Below are 25,835 nucleotides of genomic sequence, written 5' to 3' on the forward strand. Positions count from 1 at the left end.
GGTAAGGAGGAAGAAAGGAAGAGAAGGAAGGAAAGAAGGAAGGGGAAGGAAAGGAAGGAGGAGGAAGAAAGAGTAGGAAGAGGAAGGAAGGAAGGAAGCGAAGGAAGGAAGGAAGGAAGGAAGGAGAATGAGGAAGAAGGAAGGAGACGAGGGAAGAAGGAAGGAGAAGGAAGGAAGGAGGAGAGGAAGGAAGAGAAGGAAGAGGATGGAAGGAAGGAAGGAAGGAAGGAAGGAAGGATGGAAGGAAGGAAGGAGAATGAGGGAAGAAGGAAGGAGAAGGAAGGAAAGAAGGAAGGGAAGGAAGGAAGGAGGAGAGGAAGGAAGAGCAGGAAGGAGGATGAAGGAAGGAAGGAGAAGGAAGGGGAAAGAAGGAAGGAGGAGGAAGAAAGAGAAGGAAGAGGATGGAAGGAAGGAAGGAAGGAAGGAAGGAAGGAAGGAAGGAAGGAGAAGGAGGAAGGAAGGAAGGAGAAGGAGGGAAGAAGGAAGGAGAAGGAGGGAGGAAGGAAGGAGAAGGAAGAAAAGAAGGAAAGGGAAGGAAGGCAGGCAGGAAAGAAGACAAGGAAAGAAGGAAGGGGAAGGAGAGGGAGGGAGGGAGGAAGGAAGGAAGGATGGAAAGAAGGGAGGAAGGAACCAAGGAAATAAAGGAGAGAAAGGGAGAAATGGAGGAAGGAAGGAAGGAAGGAAGGAAAGAATGGAGAGAGGGGGGAAAGGGGAGTGAGAGCGGGGAAGGGCAGGAGAGAGAAAAGAAGGGAATGGCAGAATATCTGAATAACAGAATTGGAAGAGACCTTGTAGGAAGAGACCAAGCAGGAGAACCTACGACATTTCAGACAAATGGCTGTCCGGTCTCTTTCTAAACGCCTCCAGTGACGGAGCACCCACAGCTTCCAAAGGGAGGGAGGGAGGGAGGGAGGGAGGGAGGGGAGGATAGAAAGGAGAAAGAACTACAATTTCCCAGGATATCTGGCTGTAAGGCCTCAAGTTGGGGAAAACACGACTCATTTACCTCTTGAATTCCCCGCTTAACCTTACTTAAGTTCCTTCTACCGTTTTGCGAAGTGGCCCAGCATCCATTTTAGGAAAAGGGAGAACCAAAGAAGAAAAATGGATGCCACTCTTTTCCATATTTGACCTTTCCTCCTCTTGGATCTAACCTTGCCTTTGCCCTATTTCATTTTTCCTCCTGTTCCTCCTCTGCTTTTACTACCTTTCCATCTGTTTTCCCTACCCTATAATGTCCGAAATCTTGGAGAAGATCGACCAAGGGAAGAACGCCTCCTCCTCTTCCTCCTCCTCCTCCTCCTCCTTCTTGTCTTCTCTTAATGACCAACATCTTTGACAGGTTGGCTGCTGGAGAATCGTCAGGCCAAAGAGTTGAGAAATATTTTTTTGAAATGTGGGGCATAAATTGCGACTCTCTCTCCCCCCACCAGGTACGTCTGCTGTGATCAGCTTGTCACAATTTCTTCCTGGGTTTTGCCAAGAAGACTTTGGTTTCCTGGAGGAAGACATTTGTCAAAAGACAGAGAGAGATGTCCCCTTAGTGGTATCAAAGAAAAATACACATCACACGGGGAAAAGGGAGGCTGTTGGGCTGTCATAAAATGGGAGGTGTCCGCTGTAGACCTCAGGACGGGATAATTGTGACCACGAAAAGAGCAGAAAAGGATGTGTTCTCTGGAACACTTGCTCAAACGCAACGACACCAAAAACGGGGAGAAAATGACACGGAAGAAGCAAGGATCTCCTAAATTGTGCTACATGTTTATAGACATAGATGTAGCAGTGTTCCAATATCTAAGAGGCCGCCACGGAGAAAAGAGGGTCTACCTATTGTCCAAAACATCTCAAAGCAGGACAAGAAACCACGGATGGAAATAAATCAAGAATTAATCAAGAAGCAACCTGAAACTAAGGAGAGATATCCTGACAGAACAATTAACCAGTGGAACAACTTGCCTTCAGAAGTTCTGAATGCTCCAACACTGGAGGTTTTTAAGAAGAGATTGGACAACCATTCGTCTGCAATGGCAGAATGTTTCCTGCCTAAGCAGGGGGTTGATCTAGAAGACCTCCAAGGTCCCTTCCAACTCTGTTATTCTATTAAACCATATGACCTTTTTTTAGACACACTTGGATCGTAACCATCTTTTTTTTAAAAAAATGTTCTGCTAGAATTATTCAATAAACCAAAATTATGAAAATTTAAGAAGAAAAATGAAAAAAACCAAAAAAACCACCATAGAATCTTCATTCTTTGTTCTTCATTCTACTCCCTAATTGCCATCTTGTTCTTTCCCGTTTCTCTTTCACTCTTTTAAATCGCCAAATCAATTCCATCTTTCTGTGTTCAATGAATAATCCATATAAGGTTTCCAATCTTTCTTTTTTTAATTTATCTTTTTTTTTTTCCTCTGACCAAACTGGTCAGCTCTGCTATTTCTGCGAGCTCCATCAATTTTATAATCCAATCTTCTGTAGTGGGTATTTCATTATCCTTCCATCTTGGTGTGTACAATAACCATTTTGCCTCAGATGGCAACCATGTGTTACTGAATTTATAATGTATTTACTTAGTGGATGGCATAACAGACAGGGCCTAGCAATATATGTTAATGTTTCACTTAGATGAACAACAAAATATAAATGTTAAAAAGACCCAAGTTCAAAGGCCAATGTCTAGGCCATCTATCCATTGATGCGCAGCATCATTTATATTTTAAAAAAATATCAAAAACTGGACCTCAACTTAGAGCCAGTTACTGATAATGAAGAATTTATTAGAAATCTGAACTCATTGGTAGCCTCACAATGCAACAAACAAAGACATGCCTTTAATTTTGCAGCTACTAAGATTGTCGGACAAGCAGGTACAAAAACAGCCAGGTAAGAGATTGAAGCCTGGGAAACATCCATCAACAGGAGTCCTGATTTACCGCCGGCACATCAATTACTTAGGAAGCAAAGGGCTTGGCAGCACAAGGAAACAACAGCTTACTAGCCAATCATCAATACCCCAATCAACAACTAAAAAGCTGTACACAGCACAAGCACTGTATAAATACCACACACTGAATAACCGAAAGCATGCGCTCTGCTAGAGAGGAATTCCCTGAGGATCGCCTCCAGCCCGAGTCCAAATGAGTTCAGAAGACTAAATCTCTGGTCCCACTGACCGACCCAGAGTGGATCCTGCAACGTTATCCTGGGATAGATACGTACACCTTTATTCGCTATTAGAAACCTGCTTGATTAGATCATCTTGATGAGCCATGGTGGCGCAGTGGTTAGAGTGTTGCACTGCAGGCTACTTCTGCTGATTGCCAGCTGCCTGCAATTTGGTAGTTTGAATCTCACTGGCTCAAGGTTGACTCAGCCTTCCACCCTTCTGAGGTGGGTAAAAGGAGGACCCAGATTGTTGGGGGCAAGAGGCTGACTCTGTAAACCACTTAGAGAGGGGCTGTAAAGCATTATAAAGTGGTATATAAATCTAAGTGCTATTGCTATTGCTATTCCTTCCTTCCTTCCTTCCTTCCTTCCTTCCTTCCTTCCTTCCTTCCTTCCTTCCTTCCTTCCTTCCTTCCTTCCTTCCTTCCTTCACTCCCTCCCAGTGATTAGAATGCAGTATTGCAGGCTAACTCTGTCCACAGCCTGGAGTTCAATCCTGACCAGGCTCAAGGTTGACTCGGCTTTCCATCCTTCTGGGGTGGGTAAAATGAGGACCCAGGTTGTTGAGGCAAAGATGCTGACTCTATAAACTGCTTAGAGAGGGCTGTAAAGCACCGTAAAGTGGTATATAAGTGCTATTGCTATTGGTATTCCTTCCTTCCTTCCTTCCTTCCCTCCCAGTGGTTAGAATGCAGTATTGCAGGCTAATTCTGCCAACTGCCAGCAGTTTGATCCTGACCAGGCTCAAGGTGGACTCAGCCTTCCATCTTTCCAAGGTGAGCAAAATGAGGACCCAGATTGTTGGGGGCGAATATGCTGACTCTCTTAGCGAGGGCTAAGAAAGCACTGTGAAGCAGCATATAAGTCTCAGTGCTTTTGCTATCTTTGAATGCTGTGGACTGGAGGTTTATCATTCATGTCATGGGCTGGGAAGAGGACTTGGGTGGGGGAGATGTTTTTGGTGGAAGGCTTGTGTTTTGTTCTCATAACAAGTACTAAGGAGAATAATAACACCCTGGTTAGGTGTGCCTCTTGGTCAATAATTCATTTCCAGCCGTGCTGATCTGCTGGCTTTTATCTCAACCGCCATAAAGTGATGAGGATGTGATAGAAGTTGTTTAGAAGTTATTAAGCCATGGAGACAAAGTTTTATCCTAATAAGTACAGAGGCTTTCTAAAATAGAAATTGATGGGGACAGGGGAAAGAAAAAACAGGCAAGGGCAGGGAATGGATCCTGGTGGCAAAGAGGATAAATTAATCACCAGAAGGAACACCAGATTAATATTAATGAGCTTTCCATTCTGAAGTTGAATGTCAGTGTTCAAAGTGACCCTGGGCTGGAGGAGAATTGAAGGAGAACAAGGGATAAGAGATTAGATTGCAGGCAGAAGCCATTCATAATGCAGGAAAGGCCGGGCTAGGAATGAAAAGCTGAAGGGATGCTACAGTCCTTCCTCTGAAGGGGCTGCCCCAAAGAAGAGAGCATCAATCTGTTCCCCAAGGCAGGGCAAGAAGCAACGGATGGAAACTCATCAAGGAGAGAAGCAACCAAGAACTAAGCAGAAATTTGGAATTGGGTATGTCTAGTCTAGAAGGACTAGGGGTGACATGATAGCGGTCTTCTAATATCTCAGGGGTTGCCACAAAGAAGAGGGGGTCAAGCTATTCTCCAAAGCATTTGAAGGCAGGACAAGAAGCAATGGATGGAAATTAATCAAGGAGAGAAGCAACCTGGAACTAAGAAGAAATTTCCTAACAGTTAGACCAATTAATCAGTGGGACAGTTTGCCTCCAGAAGTTGTGGATGCTCCATCACTGGAGGTTTTTAAGAAGAGATTGGACAATCATTTGTCTGAAACAGTACAGGATTTCCTGCTTGAGATGAGGGTTGGACTAGAAGACCTCCAAGGTCCCTTCCAACTCCATTATTCTGAGTTCCAAGTAGAGGTCCATGGTCTTTGGTTTCCATGGATTGGTATCCTGATCTATCAGTTGAAGCCGACCAAGTGTCTATGTCAGCATTCCAACTAAGGAACTCTAAACCCATAAACTCCGAGACAAGCATTTCCTCAAAGTTTCATTTTATTAGATTTGTCATATTGGCACTTCTGGGAAAGCCTGAATCTGAGAATTCTGGGTTCTGGATCCATCCCCTGAATCCACCAGTCCATCACACGGACCAATCAAAATATCGTCCCAACTGGAGACATTCATCCAAACACTCCCCTCCAGGTGCAGGGCTACAACATGTCCTTGATTCTCTGAGAAAGAATGTTGTTGGGTCTAATCTTCCCCCTCTCTATGAAATTCCCCCCTCCCAAATTCCCAGGCGCTGAATGGGGCAGCCTCGAAGCTTCAAAGCAAAAAATAGCTTCCAAGGCTCTACCATCTATCCATCTCAACCCAGACTTTTGTAGAACAGCTACATGAGCCTTTGGTATTCCAGACTCTGAAGGAGTGTGGTAACACCTAACACAAAAAAATCTAACATTTTTGCTTTTTTTTTTCCATAATATCTGTTGGTCTGAAAAAGGGCTACCAGGTCCCTTCCGCCCTCCTGAATCCAGGATAGGAGGGACAACCGCCCTTTTCCTCTGCTACATCCAGGATCTGAATTCCAAAATGCATTGCCTATGAAACTAGAATCTGCATTTATTTTCCCACGCCGCCATTGTTTCCCCGCACTTCAGGCGGAAGGCAAGCGACGGTTGTCTTCCCTTCGGTTGATGTGAAGTGCTGAGAAGAAGAAGAAGCGAAAATCGCTGCCTTGAGCCAATGCAGGCTTTGCAGCAGCAAAAAAATCCCCTTACTTTCATGCCATTAAAACAAAACAAAAAAGAGGAAGGGTGGAGAAACAAATCCAGTGGACAGATGCTTTCCACAGCACCGGTCTATTGCTGAAGGGAAGGAGGAAACGTAACAAAAGCTTTTCAGTTTAACACCTGTTCCTTTTCTCTGGGGGTACTAAGAGGCAGCTGCAAAACCAGCCAGTTAGCTCTTCCCTTACAGGGCCCGAAGCACAGATGCTCGGAGGATCAGCAGCACCCGAAAAGGAAACTTAGTTTTGGAGATGTCTATGGAGATGCTCGGTCAACCAGACCCTTGATTGTCCCAAAGATACTTTTTCAAGAGGCAGCCTTCTGTTCAGCCTTCCTTTGACAGAATAGCTCCAGAGAGGCCTGTTTTGGAATGCCAAGTTTGGAAATGTGGCTCTTTTTATGGACATCTTCCTCTCTAATCACTTATTTTTCTACGGAATGGACACGAGAGGACTCTGTTCAGGTTTCTGACAAACCTCACAGATCCAGCTACAAATTGGTTTTACACACACACACACACTATATTTTCTTTTACCTTCCTACTCTCTGGGCGTTGGGTAGGGGGTGCATTTGACTTGCTGCTCTGACCCACAAGAATTTAATCTGCAGAGACGTTTTATGTTTCAGTACCATGGACAGCTCAACTTGTGGGACAAAATAATGTCTGTGGGACAGATTTAACAGAATGACAGAGTTGGAAGGGACCTTGGAGGTCATCTAGTCCAACCCCCTGCTCAGGCAGGAGATCCTAGGCCATTTCAGACAAATGGTTGTCCAATCTCTTCTCCAAAAACCTCCAGTGTTGGAGCATTTATAACTTCTGGAGGCACATTGTTCCACCGATCAATTGTTCTCACTGTCAGGAAATTCCTCCTTAGTTGTCGGTTGCTTCTCTCCTTGATTAGAGGAAGTGATGTGACACCACTATCTCCTGCTTACAGTTCCAAGAAGGTCACACACTTGTTTGCACCATCCAGGTGACCCCAGGACACAGATAAACCTCCAAGGGGCCTCAACGACTCTCTAAAAGAACGCAAATGACCAGCTGTCTACAAGAAATATAAATCCTTCCATTCCCCACCAACCAGTCAGAACTTGAGAAGCTTCCTGGATGAGAAGCAAAATGTCTTCAACAAGAAAGTCCAGTTGTGTCTTTAAAAAGCACCTTTGGACTAGCTTTGGAGAGATTTCCAGCTCATCACAACAGAAGCATCATAAACCAATCCCGTCATAGGAAGGGCACATCCTGTTTCAAACCAGGACAGGTAATATGTGCTATGGTTTCCCCAGTTTCTGCAGAGGTGAGCCAGATGTGGCAATCCTGTTTTTCCTGCTGAGGATGGCCAGTATGGGGGAGAACCTTGGTGTTATCACCTGTAACCTTGGAGAATTAAATTGTCCACCCCAATCTGGACTGTGGATCACGTACTTTACAAAGCAGCCAAGATTCATGGCTCTTGTTAATGGATAGCGAGTTTGCTCCCTGCTCTAAACCCCCTTCCAAGATTGAATTTACACTTGGAGGCCAATGAACAAGCTGTCAGCAACCCTGGAGGTAATTTACGAGCCGGGGTTGATCCTTACTGGCACCAGGGACCCAAAGCAGCCTTGCTGGGAATAAATATTGCAGCTCATTCCCACATCCTTGCTGACAGGTTTCACTCCAGCTTTCAGTTTCCTCCCAAGGAGACAGCAAATGTCCTTTCATATCCTTCGGGGTGGACATTTATTTATTTATTTGATTTGTCAATCGCTTACAAGAGAATAGGTATAAGTATATACATAGTTATGAATACATAAAATGGGTACATATAAGAAAAATAAAAGAAACAATAGGACAGGGACAGTAGGCACGTTGGTGCGCTTATGCACGCCCCCTACAGACCTCTTAGGAAAGGGGTGAGGTCAATAGTAGACAGTCTAAGGATAAAGTTTTTGGGGTTTGGGGAAGAAACCACAGAGTCAGGTAGAGTATTCCAGACCTTGACCACTCTGTTGCTGAAGTCGTATTTCCTACAATCAAGTCTGGTGCGGTTTACCTTGAGTTTGTATCTGTTGTGTGTCCCATTTCCTTGGTTGAAAACAAGCCATAAGAAGCCACAAGGGGAAAAATAATAATAATACATGCTTTTTTCCCCCAAGGCTACCATCCCTTTGCAAGAAATATACACACAGCCAACCCTCCACAATTGAGCCCAAAATTTCTGTTGCTAAACGAGACAGTTCTTAAGTGAGCTTTGTTCCGTTTGACGACCTTTCTTGCCACAGCGAATCCCTGCAGCTGTTTAAGTTAGTCACACGGTTGTTAACTGAATCTGATTTCCCCGTTGACTTTGCTTGTCTCACACAACTCTTGGACAGTGCATCCGTCGTAAATACGAGTCAATTGCAAAGTGCCTGAGTTTTGATCTCGTGAGCACGGGGATGCTGCAATGGTCATAAGCGTGAACAGCGATCCTAAGTCACTTTTTTTCAGAGCCGTTGTAACTTCAAACAGGTCACTAAATGTCGTAAGTTGAGGGCTACCTGTATTGGAAACCAATGCATCAAAACCTCCATTTATACGTGTCAGGGTTCCGGTGATTGCCCTAATTAAATCATGAGCCTTGAGCCAAGCTTCAAAAGAATTATGAAGAGCAACATGTCCAGCACTAACCTGTATGAACCCAACTCTGAGACACGTAATTTATTATCACCTATGACCCTGTTTCCCCACCCCCACCCCACTGGGTGTGTCATAAATCAGATTCTCCAATTGAAACACATTCACAGGCTGGGTGTCATCAATCACATTCTCCAACGAAGGATTTTCAAGGGCAGAAGATCCAGTAGCCTAGGCTATAATCTTTATAAGATAAGTGTGGAATGTGGTTCTGGCCTTCATCTACCGCACTGCTCCCTCAGGCCTTTCCTTCTCCCTCGCCTCCGTCTTATGGCAACTTGGAAACAGGCATAGGAATGATTTACGAGTTGGCAATAGGAATGTCTATGTATAAAATGAGGAATACTAAGAGTAATTATTTTACAACACGTATGCCAGGAGCGCCAAGAACAACAATGTGCATTGACGAAAGTTGCAAATGATGACATATATAGCATTTCTTCATACATATGTGTGTGTGTGTGTGTGTGTGTGTGTGTGTGTGTGTGTGTGTGTGTAATTTTGGGGATCAAAGTTCAAAGTCCTCCAGATCTTAAATTTTATACTTTTTGAACTAATTGAACAATTTAACCTAAGAAATGTTACTGGCTATTGGGCTTGTATATATAGTATCACTGATACCGCCATGTTATACTGCACCGTATTACTGTTGACATAGTTTTAATATCAAAATGATAATTTTGTACTATTAGATCTAATGGCATTCTCATTTAAGAATCTTCTATTTATAATTCTGGTGTGTGGCTGTTTTCCCCTCGTTTTATATCTTTAGCATTTAGGTGACACACTTGAGCAATGCATTACGTTACACTGCAGTGTCCGCCATCAATTTTAACAACCTCATGATCTCGTAGCAATGGTGGAAAAAATCTGAGTTTTAGCTATTTTTCGCAACATATAGGCTGGGCTCTTCAGATTGGGCGGGTTGGAAAATTGTCATCTTCTGATGTTGTTTTATGCCGCTCCCTGACTATTTTAAGATTGATTGATGGGACTTCCTGATCTTATGGAGAGTCACAGAAACCTGTTGGGTGATACAAAGACTTTTTTTTTTCAATTTGCCTTTAAAAAAAAAAAAAGTCTACATTTGGGAGATGTTAAAAGTGGAGGTTAATGGAGAATAGCTTTGGGAGGTGCATCACAGTCAAGCCTTTGTTTAAATCCTCACCAAGATCTCAAAACAGACCCAAACTATACCTCCAAAATGAGACCAATTGGCCACCAAATTTTGGAGTGGTTGACAGATAAGCAATAGCGCTTTAAGACTTATATACAGCTTCATAGTGCTTTACCCCTCTCTAAGTGGTTTACAGAGTCAGCATATTGCTCCCCCAACAATCTGGGCCCCCATTTTATCAACTTTGGAAGGATGGAAGGCTGAGTCAACCTTAAGTTGGACAGGATCAAACTGCTGGCAGTGGGCAGAGTTTTCCTGCAATACTGCATTCTAAGCACTGTGCCATCACAGCCCTTCTCTCCTTTCTTTCTTTCTTCTTTCTTTCTTTCTTTCTTTCTTTCTTTCTTTCTTTCTTCCTTCCTTCCTTCCTTCCTTCCTTCCTTCCGTCCTTCCTTCCTTTACTGGGTCCCTCTCTCTCTCTCTCCCTCCCTCCTCCCCTTCCCATTTAGCAATAGCACTTATATTTATACACTGCTTCACAGGGCTTTCCAGCCTTCTCTAAGCAGTTTACCGAGCCAGCCTCTTGCCCCAACAATCTGGGTCCTCATTTTACCAACCTCAGAAGGACAGAAGGCTGAGTCAACCTTGAGCGGTCAGGATTGAACTACCTGCAGTGGGCAGAGTTTCCTGCAATACTGCATTCTAAGTCTGTGCCATCACCTTCCTTCCTTCCTCCCTTTCCTCCCTCCCTCCCTCCCTCCTCCTTCTCCCTTTCCCACTTAGCAATAGCACTTAGATTTATACACCACTTCACAATGCTTTACAGCCCACTCTAAGCAGTTTACAGAGTCAGCCTCTTGCCCCCAACAACCTGGGTCCTCATTGGACCCACCTCGGAAGAATGGAAGGCTGGTTTAATCTTGAGCCTGGTGAGATTTGAACTGCCAAATTGCAGGCAGCCAGCAGTCAGCAGAAGTAGCCTGCAGTGCTGCACTCTAACCACTGCGCCACTGTGACGGCTCTCAAAATGAAGAGAATCTTAAAGGAAGAGAAGGAGGTTGGTGAAGCAAGAAGCAGGATGGAGGTGAATAGAAGACTTCCAAGGTCCCTTCCAACTCTCTTATAGGACAAGGGAAGGGAAGAGAACCAAGGATAAGAGTGTCTTCTCCTCTGTTCCATACCCTGTATTCAGGAAGGAGAGATCATGCTAGTAGAACTTCTTTAGAACACCTTACAAAAGATCTCAGATCAAAATCAATCAACCATCCATCTCAGTTGGGCCTCAAAAGCTGAGCATCTACAGGAGAACGAGAGAATGACTCCAAGGGAGATATGAATCCAGCAACACATCAGCAAGCTGCTCAAATGGAGCACCTGGAACTCTACAAATCCTTGCCAGAGGGGAGGTTTACAAACCTGGAAGTTGCACAACTCCGCCTTCAATGAATAATTTGTGGGTTTAAGGGGAATATATGGAACAGCAGCAACCGGATGCGGTGGGAGTTTAGCTGGTTTCTTTAATTATTCTTAAAGGGGTTTGAAAAGTGATTTTTAAATGTCTTTTAATGTGCAGCAGGTGGAGGAAAGATAGCAGCCAATGCATGTAATAAGGAGCATCTGCAGAGGGAGAGATAAATATCCAGATGTTGGCTGCAATTGCATGATCCTTGCAGGTAAAAAAAAAAGAGGCCGAGTTTCATTTGCACAGCTAAAGACATTATCTTGACCCCCTTACTTGCCCTCTTCTCATTAACATGCACATAATCAGCAAAGGGGGTCACAGAACAAGTCTTAGTTTTCATGGATGAGACTTCTGGAAAGCATCGGCTACATTTGGCAGTCATGACTAACCACAGTTGGTCAACCATAGGATCGGTCCCTTTCCCCCTGAACCTGCAAGTTCGGAACAGCAGCTACAAAGAGACCAGAAGCTCAAATTGTGAAGACACACAAGCTAACTTCATGAACCACAGTGCTGGGTGGGGGTTGTCTCCAGCACACCAAGGTTTCAGTGAACCATGGTTTCTGGCAGAGGATCCTAATTTCAGTTGGCTTGAAGATCAACCCTGGCTTTAGAAGCTTCATCGAAGACTGCATCCCCAAAACAGGCAGAACTAATGCCAATTTTCTGGGAAGATTTTAGGATTTGTAAGAGGTGAAGAGGGAGTCTTAAACATCTGCGTCAAAAGGAATTAAGCCAGAATGTCCAACCGTGGCAACTTTAAGACTTGCAGACTTCAACTCCCAGAATTCCCCAGCCAGTACGGCTGGCTGAAGAATTCTGAGAGTTTTGAAGTTCACCAGTCTTAAAATTGTGGTCCACAAGTTTTTAAGTTGACAAAGTTAGACACCCCTGCGTTAAACTGTCTCTGGGGGAACCAGACATATTTGAGAAAATATGTGAAGATGACACCTTGTGAAGATGGCATCTGAGATGCTGACAAGTTGAACCCGTACTAGCCCATTTTTAAAAGAGCCCAGACATGAATTCTCAGCAAGGAAAGGATTTCTGTGTAACCAGGCAACCAACCAACCAAACATCTATTCCGTCTACCTGCTTTTAACCTGTTGCTACAAGAAATCCCGGAATAATTGAATTGCTGAATCATGGTGAAGCTAAACTTGGCTTGTTTCACTTGAGGCCTTCCCTCCTTGTCACACAAGCAGCTTTTGGTAGCAAACAGAAGAAGCGAGGACGGCTGTTCCTTTTTTCAGGCTGGAATTGAAACGATAACATGTAGAGCAGTTTCCCTCAACCTGGTCAAGTTGAAGATGCGTGGACTTCAACTCCCAGAATTCGCTCGCTAGCCATGGAGTTGAAGTCCACGCATCTTCAACTTGACCAGGTTGAGGGAAACTGCTCTAGATGGTCACCACACTTGTGATAGCAGCGTTCCAATATTTGAGGGGCTGCCCTGTGAGAATCAAAGATAGAGCTTATTGATTTATTAGATTCAATAAGCCCTATGGATGATAGGAGGCCCCAGAAGAAAGAGACACAAACCAAAGTTTTCAGCTAGAACCGTTTGTAATCCTGCTGAGCCGTTGCTAACTGTGAAAATATATTTTTTGCAAAATAGGCACTTGGATGGATAAATTTAAAACAGGAAGAATGAAACTGCTGGAAATGAAGAACTGAAAGTAATATACACAAGTGTTTAAGGAAAATGATAATTAGTGAAGTTGTGAAGCATGTATGTGGTTAGAAGAAAAGTATAAAGGATAGGATTGGAGATCAGCTCCCTGAGCAGGGGTTGGACTAGAAGACCTCCAAGGTCCCTTCTAACTCTGTTATTCTCCTGGGAAATGTGTCAGCTATAACAAGTAATTCTTTGAAGAAATGGTAGAATTATCACCATGCCCACATGTGCAAGGGAAGTGTGATGTCCCATGCATCATGATGTCACCCCACAAATGAGATAACCTCTGGAGTCTATGCGAGATTGCATGCAATGTCAGGTGTCCAACAAAGTTATCCCTCTCCTTTGCATGATGATGTCATAATTTGCTTCATGGGCAGGATGATCTCATGGGGTACATGAAGTCATCAAAGTCCTTATTAAATCCATGTATTATTGAATAGAGCAAGGGTCTTCAGACTTGGCAGCTTTAAGACTTGTGGACTTCAACCCCCAGAATTCTTGAGCTAACATGACTGGAGGAGGAATTCTGGGAGTTGAAGTCCACAAGTCTTAAAGCTGTCAAGTTTGAAGACCCCTGATTTATCACCTATCAATCCATCATATCTCTCTCTCCCTCTCCCTCTCTCTCTCTCTCTCTCTCTCTCATCTATCTATCATCTATCACAAGGGTCTGCAAACTTGGCAAGTTTAAGACTTGTGGACTTCAACTCCCAGAATTCCTGAGCTAACATGACTGGAGGAGGAATTCTGGGAGTTGAAGTCCAAAAGTCTTAAAGCTGTCAAGTTGGAAGACCCCCGATCTATCATCTATCAATCTATCAATCTATCATCTCTCTCCCTCTCTCTCTCTCTCTCTCTTGAACATGGGAAGGCTGCAAACATCGTAACTGTGAAAAAAACGGTCCTCCTAACCAACATTTTTTCAGTGCCGTTGTAACATGGAACAGTCACTAAACAAAGTGTTGTAAGTCGAGGACTCTGAACAACAGCAGTTCATTTTAGGTAGCTGTGTCTTTCAGTTTTGAGTTGCTTCTTCTGTCTGGCTGAAGCTCTTATCATGACAAGGCCTCCAGTGAATATTGTTCCACTTAATAGTTAGATTTCCTATTGATTTTTTAAAAGTGTGTTGTAAAGTGATATGTACCCTGCCAATTGGCATGCACTGGGGGACTTTGGCAGAAGGAGGACATGGAGGAGGAGAAGGAGAAGGAGGAGGAGGAGGAGGAGGAGAAAGGAGGAGGAGGAGGAGAAAAACAATAAGAAGGAAGAGGAGGAGGAGGAGGAGGAGGAGAAGAGGAGAACAACAACAGCAGGAGGAAGAGAAGGAGGAGGAGGAGGAGGAGAAAAAGAAGAAGAAGAAGAAGAAGAAGAAGAAGAAGAAGAGGAGGAGGAGGAAGAGGAGGAGGAGGAGGCGGAGGAGGAGGAGGAGGAAAAGTAGGTGAGGAGAAAGAGTTGGACCTTGCTAGTACTTGCTAGTACTTGCCAAGTACATGTATACATCCGAACTAGACTGTTGTTTCTCTGTGTCCTAAAATATATGTGGATATATGCATAATTTTTGGGTCATGTTTATGTAGTGTATAGTGGAAGTGGTGTCCCTTTGAGAGCTGAAGACAACAAAATGTCATTTTAACGTATGCCAATTAGTGTACATTCAGTGTGACAATGAGGTTATCCTAACCTGAAGGAAAAATCTCCCATTGCCTAAAAACTAAACCGAGAAGCTGAAAAGAGAAGGTCCCCATGAAGAAAAACAGCCGCGAATCCACTTTTAGGTTGTTGCTAGGAAAACAACATATTTTGGGAGTCATTAGGGATCAGACCTGACTCCAAGAAGTCTATGGTTTTACTCTGAAAGGCAGGCCAGAAATCTATTTCATAGTGGTAACTAATAAATATTAACTTGTACTGACTTTTATTAAAAATAAATAAATAAACTACAACAAATAAGGAAAGAAGAGGGTCGGGAAGTTTAGTAAGGAAGTGGTAGCATATTTTACAACTCGGGTCCTAAATTAGAAAAAGAGAAGGGAAAATGTCTACCTAGATAGATATTATAGATAGATTAAGGTTCCAGGAACTCATGCGGGCCCTAAGAATGACATGTATGTGACTCTCCAAAAGCTGCTTCCAATTGAGATTTTTTTAAATGAAAGAAGGAGAAATCTTAATGCCCAGAGGAAAAGCATAAGGTCCCCATCTATCCACTGACTTCTGGATTGGATTAAAAAAAAACACGGATCCAATTTGATTCAATTCCATTTGACCATTTGACATCGGTGTCCAAACTGGTTTAAGAGCACCTGATTTGCTGGGAGCCTGCTGTTGAATTTAGTAGAGAAAATTAATTTCGTAGCTCAGCAGAATCACCTTGCAATCAAATCTCCCAGCCGAAGTTCAGCATAACTGTTGCCGTTGTAATCCTGGATATCCATCAAATTATGACTTTGGGTTGGGTTGGCCTTGACTCATCCCAGAGGTTTATCCTCCTGACCTCTCCTACTTGGAGGATCGTGAGGCCAGGACACCAGCTCAAAGGGTTAGAGTGACTTTTGGACATTTGAAGGCTGTACATCCCTGGATTATTATCTCTCCCTTCCTCCCTCCTCCCTGCCTCCCTCCCTCTATCCATCCAGCGGGCTTTTTTTTGTGAATAGAGGCTGAACTGAGAATCCCAAAGACGACAAAACAGCACAAAGCTGTCAAGACTCCTTGAAGATCCCTGATCGAGGTAGACATTTTCCCTTTCCTTTTTGTAAACTTGGACCCTCAAGTTGTAAAATATGTTACTACCCCTTTGCTCACCACTCGTTCAGCCTCAGCCAATATCTACTGGTTAATTTTTTTTTTAAAGTTTCTCCCACTCACTCCAAATGGAGTTCAGCATTAGAAGGAATTGATGGGCATATTGTGCAGGTCAAGGGTCTTCAAACTTGGCAAGCTTAAGACTTGTGGACTTCAACTCCCAGAATTCCTCCTCCAGTCATTTTAACTCAGGAATTCTGGGAGTTGAAGTCCACAAGTCTTAAACTTGCCAGGTTTGAAGACCCTTGACCTGGAGAGATACCATATATCAAGGGTTTTCAAACTTGGCAAGTTTAAGACTTGTGGACTTCAACTCCCAGAATTCCTCCTCCAGTCATGTTAACTCAGGAATTCTGGGAGTTGAAGTCCACAAGTCTTAAACTTGCCAGGTTTGAAGACCCTTGACCTGGAGAGATACCATATATCAAGGGTCTTCAAACTTGGCAAGTTTAAGACTTGTGGACTTCAACTCCCAGAATTCCTCCTCCAGTCATGTTAACTCAGGAATTCTGGGAGTTGAAGTCCACAAGTCTTAAACTTGCCAAGTTTGAAGACCCTTGACCTGGAGAGATACCATCTATCAAGGGTCTTCAAACTTGGCAAGTTTAAGACTTGTGGACTTCAACCCCCAGAATTCTTGAGCTAGCATGACTGGAGGAGGAATTCTGGGAGTTGAAGTCCACAAGTCTTAAAGCGGATAGGTTTGAAGACCCCTGCTATACATAGATAAAAGGCTCCAGGAACTTATATGGGCTAACTCTCCAGGGACAACTCTCCAGGGACAACTCTCCATGGGACAAGAGTTACACTAATATCAAAGAAATAGTGGAATAGAATAATTAAAGAAAGGATGTCAAAGGAGGGACAAAAAGAAAAGAGAATGACAAGAATTATAATTTTGTAATCATTTTAAACAATTAGATTGAATTGTTGAATTGATCTGCAGTCAGTTGTCCCATGGTGAGTTGACCATGGTGAGTTGGCCTGTGGTGAGTTGGCCATGACGAATTGACCATGGAGAGTTGGTTATGGCAAGCAAAGGCCCCCTGTTCTTTTTGGGGTGGTAGATGTGCTTTTGGAGGTGGGGAGAGGGTAAGATTTGGGAGTCATAATTGATGAAATTCACATGAAACCCCATCCTGTTTTAGGCAAGTTCTTCAAGAGACCCAATGCAGTTTGAAACTGAAAGGGCTTTAGTTTGGAGGCTACCAAATTGAGAGAAGGTTAGAAGTTGACCTTGTAGGACATTTGCAAGGCCCATCAACCCATTAGCAGTTTTTGGACTGGATCACTTTGGTTTGCATCTTCCTGGCTACGGTACACTTTCCATCTCCAGAAAACAAGCTGAAGGAAAGAACCTATCTAGGACAATGAACATGTTGATCCTAGAAGGAAAGGCAAGAGAACATCTTGCAAGAGAAAGAGAATCCAGCTAAGTTGGTGGTGCTGCCCAATCAACTTGGAAGCTTCATGTACCATCATCTAGCCAAGATTTAACAGCCAATACTTTTCTGATCAAGAATTTCACAAAAAGACTATATTCCAAGCACGGTGGGTATGGTCACTTTTGAGTACCACTCTACAACCATTGATGGCCCATGTTTCACCATCATCTCACTCCCATCCATTTACAAGATATTGCCAACTGAACCAACAGTTATATTCTTTGTTTGGTCTATTTTTAAGCTAAATCACCTCATAGTGTCCACAGTGGTCAATGCAAAACCCCAGAACATCACATTTGGCAAAGAAACATTTTCACAATGTGAAGAATACACAGACTATTACCCAGAGCCACCAAAAGTCAGAAGTGCACCAAGAAAACATTTTGGCAACCTCGGGATGATCACACCTTTGAGGCATCGAACTTACATGCTCCCAAACAACCAAGATCCTTAAAATAAGACAAATCAGGATCAAGAACAAGATAGAGCTCAACACAACTATAGGCACTTTTTTTTCTGGCACATTTCTGCCCAATCCACTTCCTGCAACTTCTCTAATCCTCTTTACCCACAACCATTCGACAAAAGCACAATCAGAGCCTTGTTCCAGGTCGTTTAGCCCCATCCTAAGTTTGGACGCACATCAAGAACCAGACTTACGTCTCGAAGTTCCTTCGCCACCTCCTTGAGTTCTTGCAGAATGCCTTCTAGCTGCCCAATCACCATTTTCATGCGCCCTCGGATGCGCTCCTTCTCACTGACGTTGGGGCCGTCTGTTGTGTTGTTAGTGCGCTTCCTATCCTGCAAGTCCCGGTTGTTCATTCTTCACAGGGTGCCGGGGAGCTGGGCCAGAGCTGTGTTGCACATTCTGCTGTTGCCCAACCAGAGTGTGCCTCCACAGAGCCTCTCTTGGGTGGGGAGATCTCCACATCTTAACGCTCCCCCCTGCCCAGAAAGTCCCAGCAGCGCACTCACTTCCTATTCTTGGTTCTCCTTAGGGTAACTGGAACGGGCCAACAAAGCCAGAGAGAATGGGATGGGATTGAGGGGATGATGCATCCATACATACATCTCCTCCAACATGGGCACCAACCCATCTAGATAGCCAAGGTTTGGAATCACCATCGGTCCACAAACCGGTTTGGGAGAGAGAATGCCACAGACCATGAGCTTTAAAAAAAAAAAGGTTAAGGTGTGTTATTTGTGCTCTGCTCTGCAGAAGGAAGCCAGTGGTCCCTGCCAGTCTCTACGCCATGTTCTCCTTCCCAACAGAGAGGGCGCCACCTCCAGCTACTTCATCACTGCTCTCGGGGAGAATCCCTGGGAGATCTCGGGTCTGGATTCCTTCCTCAGGGTCTTCTCCACCTCTGCTGCCCAGGAGTCTTCTGCATGGGTAGCTTGGTTCGACTGCCATCCGTACAGCTTGGGCAGACAAAGAGGGTCATGCAGCAATTCCAGCCCAGCCAGGATTTGGAGGTGTCTTGTTGAGATCTTAGGAAGCTCCTTAAAAATGAGGAACATGGGGAGAGTTAGCCTTCAAAGGGGGCATTGGGGTGTTGCTGGAAGCACGGAGTATTGCACACCATTTCCTGCAGTGTTAGAGAAAGAGAGAGAGAGAGAGAGAGAGAGAGAGAGAGAGAGAGAGAGGAAGGAGAGGAAATTAGCACGATGAGAAACTGCTTTGGGGAGGACACCACCAGCCTTCCAAGTTGCTGAACTTCAACTTGACTGGGTGTTCCCATGGTGACTCCTGGTTCTCCTTCTTCCCCCGAGAAGAATTACCTTCTGCTCACCCAGAAGAGCCACCAATGGAGTTCAGCGCTGTCTTTCAAGGAAACCCTGAGTCAGAAACACTCCTGCTTTTAGTGGGGCTCTCCTTCTTTGGGTCTTCCCTTCTTCAGGAAGTCCTCTTCCCTATGAATCATCCCAAGGTGATCCCACCTGGAATGGGAAACCCTGACCTGCACGGGCAACACTCAGCCACCCCAACCTGTGAGCGAGTGCGCTGATTTCTACACACCGTCCAACGGAAACTTTTAGACCTCCTCTCTTCCTCGGGGGGCCCCTGATCGAGCAAAGGTTCTGTGGTTCCAACCGATTTTTTGGGGTGGGGGGTGGGGTGGGGTGGGGGGAGTCCAAGAAAAGATCAGCTCCCTTTCCATCCACTAAGACAACTTAAAAAGCGGCAACTTACAACCACAGTAGCTGCTCGGGAACCCACTTCATACTAAGTGGATCTCTTGGCTCTTCCTTTCAGCAGCACCTTTGGATGCCGGCCGGATTCTCAGGTTCCAATCCTGTTCTCTGAGACCAAGCGACAGTGGACATTGGTGGTGAGGCATCAGACACATCCAATACAAAAAAATAATAATAATAGAAGATTAAAAAAAATAAAATAAAACCACCACGTAGAACAACCCTCCCCCACGGTTTCTCAGGTTGAATCCTTTGGCTCTTGAGGATACCTCTTGAATTATTGCTTTCTGGTTTCCTTTAAGCAAGATGGGAGAAACGTGAAGATATTTCCCCCCTGCCTCTTGCTAGAGGGAGTAATCTCTTCCGTTCAGTAGCTCTGGCTTTGCAGCCTGGCCATCTGCAGAGCAGAAGGGTGCGATCCCATCGCTTCGGTGGCCCCCCAGGCCTTGAGTCCACAGGTGACCATGGTTCCCAGCTGGGGACAAGAGGGAGCCCTGGGAGCCCACGGGTGGTCCTTAATGCATTGGACGCCAAGGGTCAGGGATCTCCCAACAGCGACTGGAAGCAACTTGGAAGGGCCAAGCCAGGGGGGATGGAGAAACAGAGGAGGAGGGAGATACTTCTGCTTCTGTTCAATAGATGCTCTTGGAGACCATGGCTTGCATCATGGTAAGAAGAAGGAGAAGGAGAAGAAGAAGAAGAAAAAGAAGAAGGGCTTGGAGCAAAAGAGCTGGAGAGAGCGAGAGACAGAGAGAGACCGGGAGAGAGAGGGAGGGAGGGAGGGAGAGAGAAAGAGAGAGGGAGAAAGAGAGAGAGAGAGAGAGAGAAATACACGTCTTCTTTAAAGCTCCCAGACTTTGAGTGACAGCTGAGGCAAGTCCAGTGTCCGGATTCCAGTGCTTGCAGGGCCGGCTAGAAGGCAAGGAAGCAGATGCTGACCACTTTCGCCCTGGTCCTCTTCCCACTTGGGTCTCCTGAGATCTGCTTGAGCGTCTTGCATCGGCCGCAGCTGCCCGACACCCTTCCTCCTCCTCCTCCTCCTCCTCTTCCTCCTCCTCCTCCTCCTCTCTTGCTAGTGAGCGGTGGAAAAAATTGCACTGGAGGCTTCTCCCTCCCTCCTGACATCCTCACAGTCTGCCAGCTTGAAGGCGATTGCTCAGCTCGGAGATGCTAAGCTGCTGCTGTGTCAGAAAAGGAGGCAGGGCCTTGGTGGTACAGGGGGATTTAAAGGGCCAGAACCTCCTGCATCCCAGCTGGTAGCTGCAAGCAGGGGAAACCCCTCCCCCCTGGCCCAAAACCTTCCTGGTGTGTGTGTGTGTGTGTGTGTGTGTTTAAGCCAATTACAAGCGTAGTTAAGAAAGGTACAATTGGAATAGATCTCTGGCCAACGGTATGTATGCTATAACAGAATTATAGAACGGCAGAATGCAAGGCTGGGAGGAGACTCTTGGAGGGCACCTAGTCCAGCCCCCTGCTTAGGGCTGGAGCCCACTTTGGTAGCTTCTTCCTTAGAGGGCCATCCCTTTAAACATCTCCAGCAGGATTGAGCCCCTTGTACCTCTGTCCTTGCTTCTTACCCTTTGCAGATCATTCCTGATCTTCAACCAACATTGACCTCCTTGCAAGCGGTCTGGTCTTCTGAAGAATTGTTTTCTATGTGATGTTCCTTCAGGTAGATACAACATGTGACCATTCACAGTTACAATGGCAGTGTTAAAAAAAAAGTGATTTATGACTGCTTTCCACTATTAGGACTTTTGTAGCCTCTCCATGATCACAGGATCAAAATCCAGACATAATTGGCAACTGGTTCATATTTATGACGGTTGCAATGTTTCCTGGAGTCAGACGAACCCCATTGACCAGTAAAGTCAATGGGGAAGCCAGATTGACTTAGCAACTGGTTAGTAACTTAGCAACTGCAGTGATTCATTTAGCAACTGTGGCAAGAAAGGTCATAACACGAGGTGAAACTCACTTAACAAATCTCTCACAGCAACAGAAATTTGGGGCTCATTTGTGGTGGCAAGTCAAGGACTATCTTTGTAAAATTGCAGTGGTGGGGGAAGGGTCTTAGAGAACATCTAGTCCAACCCCCTCTTCAGGGCAGACATCCACTTTTTGTAGCTTCTTCCTTAGAGGTCCATCCAGCTTCTTCTTAAACATCTCCAACATCATTGAGTCCCTTGTTCCTGATCTTCAGCCAACATCTCTTTCCTCGCAAATTAAACCTCTTGGCTTTTGTCTGGTTTCTGTTTTCTACATGGGGGTCCTTCAAGTAGTTATTCAGTCTCCAGGGAGCCTTATTTCCTCTAAGGTCCTCTAAGGTCTCCAAGGTTTCCAACCCTCTTCAAAGTCTCCTTGTCATCTTGGCTGCTCTGTTTAGAGCATGTTCCAGAACCTCTCAGGAATCTTCTCAACTCAGGGTTAGTAAGCTGTGAGCTGAGATGTTTCCTGCCAGGTGGGAAAAGATCAGGTGCACACATGAAGATGCAGTTAAACTGATTTATTGCTAGTCACATCTATGCATAGCACCTGTTTAGGGTGAGATATGGATCAGCAGAATTCAAGGGGGGTTGTACCGATTTTCCTTGTAGCGATAATTGGGATTCCTGATCCCTCTTTCATTCTGCTTCCAGGTTCTGCCACTTCTTCTCCCACTTCTTTCCAGAATGAAAAAATAATAATATTCTGGACCACTTTGGTGCTTCAAGAAAGGAAGTGCTATGTGTTTATGTCCACTACCGTTCTTTTTCCTGGTAAAAGATGAATTTCAGAAACCTTCCTCCAACATTTACTGGCATCCACAGCATGGGGTTGACAGAACAAGGGTGTCATTATGACACCCCAGATGTTGCTGACTCTCAGTTGCCCTAGAAAGCAGGATCAATGGTGAGGAATTTGGGGATTTAGACTTCAGGCACAGCTGAATCCCACAAGTCTACCCTAGCGTTGTATCACTGATGGAATGGAAAAATAGGAAAAGGGACTATACTACTGTCTTTTGCCTTCTTTGCTCTCGTCACACAGGACAAATGCTAATTCCTGAAGTTCATTCAGGTATAAATACACCTGCTGGCATATCCAGAGATATTTGGCCTTATGTTCAGTAAAGATTAAGATGTCTGTCCTTCATAATATGATTCTATCTGTCTGTACGTTCGGCTCCAATTTCCCGTAATTAACACCATTGCAGTTCCTTGTCATGTTGTTTCAGAGATGGGAGAAATTGGAATAACAGCCCGTCAAGAAATTCTGGGATGTCCACTTAGACATTGATTATCCAGAGAAGGGATGACACCTTTCACTCATCCCCTTCCTTTTACTGGGTGATCTCCTCTTCCTTCTCCCCCACCGGCTCAGAAAAACCCTACAGAAACCCCATATACACATCTAGAAGGTTTGCTGCTTTTTATAGCTGATGATCACAGGATATTCGGGGACAGTATATGAGTCAGTGGTGGGATTCAAATGTTTTTAATACTGGTTCTGTGGGTGTGGCTTGGTGGGCGTGGCATGGAGGAACCTGCTGATTCACCACCTCTGGTGTGCGTATCCATGTTTGTGTGTTTATGAATTTTCAGATCAACACCTCCTTGACCAGATGAAGAAAGGCTGTTTCCATATTAATCCATTCGGAAAAACAACGAGAGTCGCAGCCTTCCAAAAAACTAATTTATGGGAGGTGGGATTTGGGATGTGATGTTCAAATGCCTCTCCCAGGTGAGTTTCATCTGTACAGGAGGTTAGGAAGAACCAGGCTTAGGTACGGCCTGGAAAGATGCTCTGCAAACCAGGACAGGTAATCTGATATTTGTGTTTATCCAATTTGTATTCCTAAGAGAAGGATCGCATCAATGTGCGGTACCGAAAAGTAGATTTGAGTCTTTATTATTCTGTAGTGTAGGTTGTACTTTCAGAACTGATGACTAGCAACCATGGAAGGATTAATCACCCAAAATTGTTTTGGGAGTTGCATTTTATGTCCTCTCACCACACTCTCACTTCCTCTCCCCCTCTCTATCTTCGTTCCATGTTTGTTTATGTTTTTTTTTTTTGTTAGAACATGATTCATTGGGTGCTCTGCTCTTGAGGGAAGGATGTAGAGTTAACAGAGACAGTTTCTTGCTCTCCTTTCTGTCTCTTCCGAGCTTCCCTGCCACAGAATCTCAAGAATTTATCTGAGCCCTCCAGATTGGCCCCCAAATCCCCTAATTTCACATATATCTATCAATCCTAATCCCCAAACTGTAGGATGGCATCCAATCCAAGTCCTTTGAAGAAGTCTTCAGCTATCAGGACGTTGCTAGCTAAGTTTGAGCTGTTGAAGAAACATCAAGCTAACCTTTTTGGACTAAGAAGGAAGTCCATTGACTTGCAACCATTTGTTCATTCTACTTGATCAATTTGAGATGATGGATGGATGAATGAATGGCTAGAAAGATATAGATTGATGATCATGATAGATAGATGGGTAGACAAACAGACAGGCTAATAGATACAAATAGATACAAATGGGTAGACAAACAGACAGACTAATAGATACAAATAGACAGATTGATAGATATTGATAATAGATGATAGATGGATGGACAGAAAGACACACAGACATACTAATAGATAGACAAATAGATGGATAGATATTGATTGACAATATATAGCTAGACAGCTAGATAGCTAGATAGCTAGACAGCTAGATGGATGGATGGATGGATGGATGGATGGATGGATGGATGGATGGATGGGTGGGTGGGTGGATGGACAGACATACTAATAGATAAATAGATGGATAGATATTGATTGATAATAGATGGATAGGTAGATAGATAGACAGATAGACAGACAGACAGACCAATTTGAGGGACTTGTGAACATGGTTAATTATTTTAATTCAGTAGCATGGTTTCCTCTGAAGGTTTCATAGCTGAACACCCACACAGCAAATTAATCAATAATCTGCTGAGTGCAAGATTAATTTCAAATAATGGAGCTGAACAGGACGCACTCTGACAGATGAGAAACAAATGAAAATGAGAACCGGCAATTGATTTAAATAAATAAGAGATAAATAAGAAATGCAGGGTATTTAACCATGTAATAAAAACGGAGGAGGAGGAGGAGGAGAAGAAGGAGAAGGAGAAAGAGAAGGAGAAGGAGAAGGAGAAGGAGAAGGAGAAGGAGAAGAAAAGACAGGTGTAGATGCCTTTAGATAAGAAACGGAGCGTAGTATGGTACAGTATATTCCTATAGTAGAAGATCACTTTGTCGGGATGACATTATCAGACCTATTAATTGCTCAGCCAGGCTAAGCTACAGGTGAGTTCAGACAAGGCAGCGAGCTGGTTGTTAGTTTGCTATTTTTGACTTTCCTTCTAGAAAAAAAAAAAAGAGCAATAAAATCCACGATATTGAACCTGTTATGGTAAGAGGGGGGAGGGGTAGAGAGACATTTGAAGAAAAAAAACCTGTATTATGGAATTGCATCTGTCTTGACTCAGCAAAGCTTCTTGCCTGCTGAACAGGTTCTTAGCTGGTGACAGCTGGTGCAAAACAAGGATATATATACACACACACAGACACACAGACACACACACACGGTTAATTGTGCATGTAAACCATTAAAGTGGTAACAGATGGATAAAGGTGAAGCCACTTTGCGGAATATAAGCGCACGTAGAAACAAGGTGTGAGGCAGATGATTGGGTTCAGCCAGCTTTTCCAACACAGGATTGTCGCCTGACGCAACAGCTCTGCAAATATTGTGGGAGAATAACTCTGCCCATTCTGAGCTGAAAACTTCGCTGTCCTTCCAGAGTTCCTTTCCTTCTGAGTCCTACGATCAGGGGTGGGCTTCAAAAAATTTTTTAGCAAAGGGTTCTCTGCCTGGTGGCTGGGTGGGTGCGGCCATGGTGGGCGTGGCCTAGTCGGCCTCCTGCACTACAACAGGGTGGTGTTTCTTGCCTTGCCCGGAGTCAGGAGGCTCTCTGGAAGCTGGAAACAGGCCCATTTCTGGCCTTCCTGAACTTCCGGGGGCCTGTTTTGGATGTAGGTAAGTGCAGGATGCACGCTACCTACATCCAAAACAGGCCATGTGGGGACTCCTGGGAAGGGAGGAGTGGGCGGGGCCAACCAGGAGTGGGATTTGGGTGTTCTCCAAACTGCACAGTATCTTAGCTTAAGGGGATCTCCCGAATCCTGAAAAACCCCAATAGTCCACCCCTGCCTATGATCCGGTTGATGAAGTTCAACCTTGGCTTCTGCATTCTGCTTGGAGCGACCGGTGACATTGAGGGAGGGGCAGTCACCGTTGGGTGATGTCACTCGGTGAAGTAGGAAGCGTGAAAGCACCTCTCTTGAACCCGGCTCCATCACAGTGGTTTGGTAAATGTCACATCAGAAGGATCAGTCCCTAGCTCTGAGTTTTCCTCTAGATCGGAGGTCTCCCAACTTGGCAACTTTAAGACTTGTGGGCTTCAACT

The 25,835-nt window shown here is 44.6% G+C and overlaps 1 protein-coding gene across 2 annotated transcripts in view; it reads right to left on the reverse strand.

Moving 5' to 3' along the window:
* The window catches only part of INSYN1 (inhibitory synaptic factor 1), a 68,746-nt gene extending 48,727 nt beyond the window's left edge, over positions 1–20,019 (reverse strand). Inside the window, exons 1-2 of one of the 2 annotated variants that reach the window (XM_087941507.1) lie at positions 19,355–20,019; positions 17,821–18,749 (exon numbers count right to left, since the gene is read on the reverse strand). In XM_087941507.1, coding sequence (XP_087797633.1) covers positions 17,821–17,982 — 162 coding nt within the window. In that variant the 5' untranslated portion in view covers positions 17,983–18,749; positions 19,355–20,019. Of the gene's footprint in view, positions 1–17,820; positions 18,750–19,354 lie in introns of those variants that run through there. The other variant, XM_087941510.1, reaches the window with a different exon arrangement.
* Between the last annotated feature and the right edge of the window lie 5,816 nt (positions 20,020–25,835).

This window comes from Pseudonaja textilis, chromosome 13 (genome assembly GCF_049901715.1).
Source record: "Pseudonaja textilis isolate UNSWEBS1 chromosome 13, rPseTex1.2, whole genome shotgun sequence".
Taxonomy (NCBI): domain Eukaryota; kingdom Metazoa; phylum Chordata; class Lepidosauria; order Squamata; family Elapidae; genus Pseudonaja; species Pseudonaja textilis.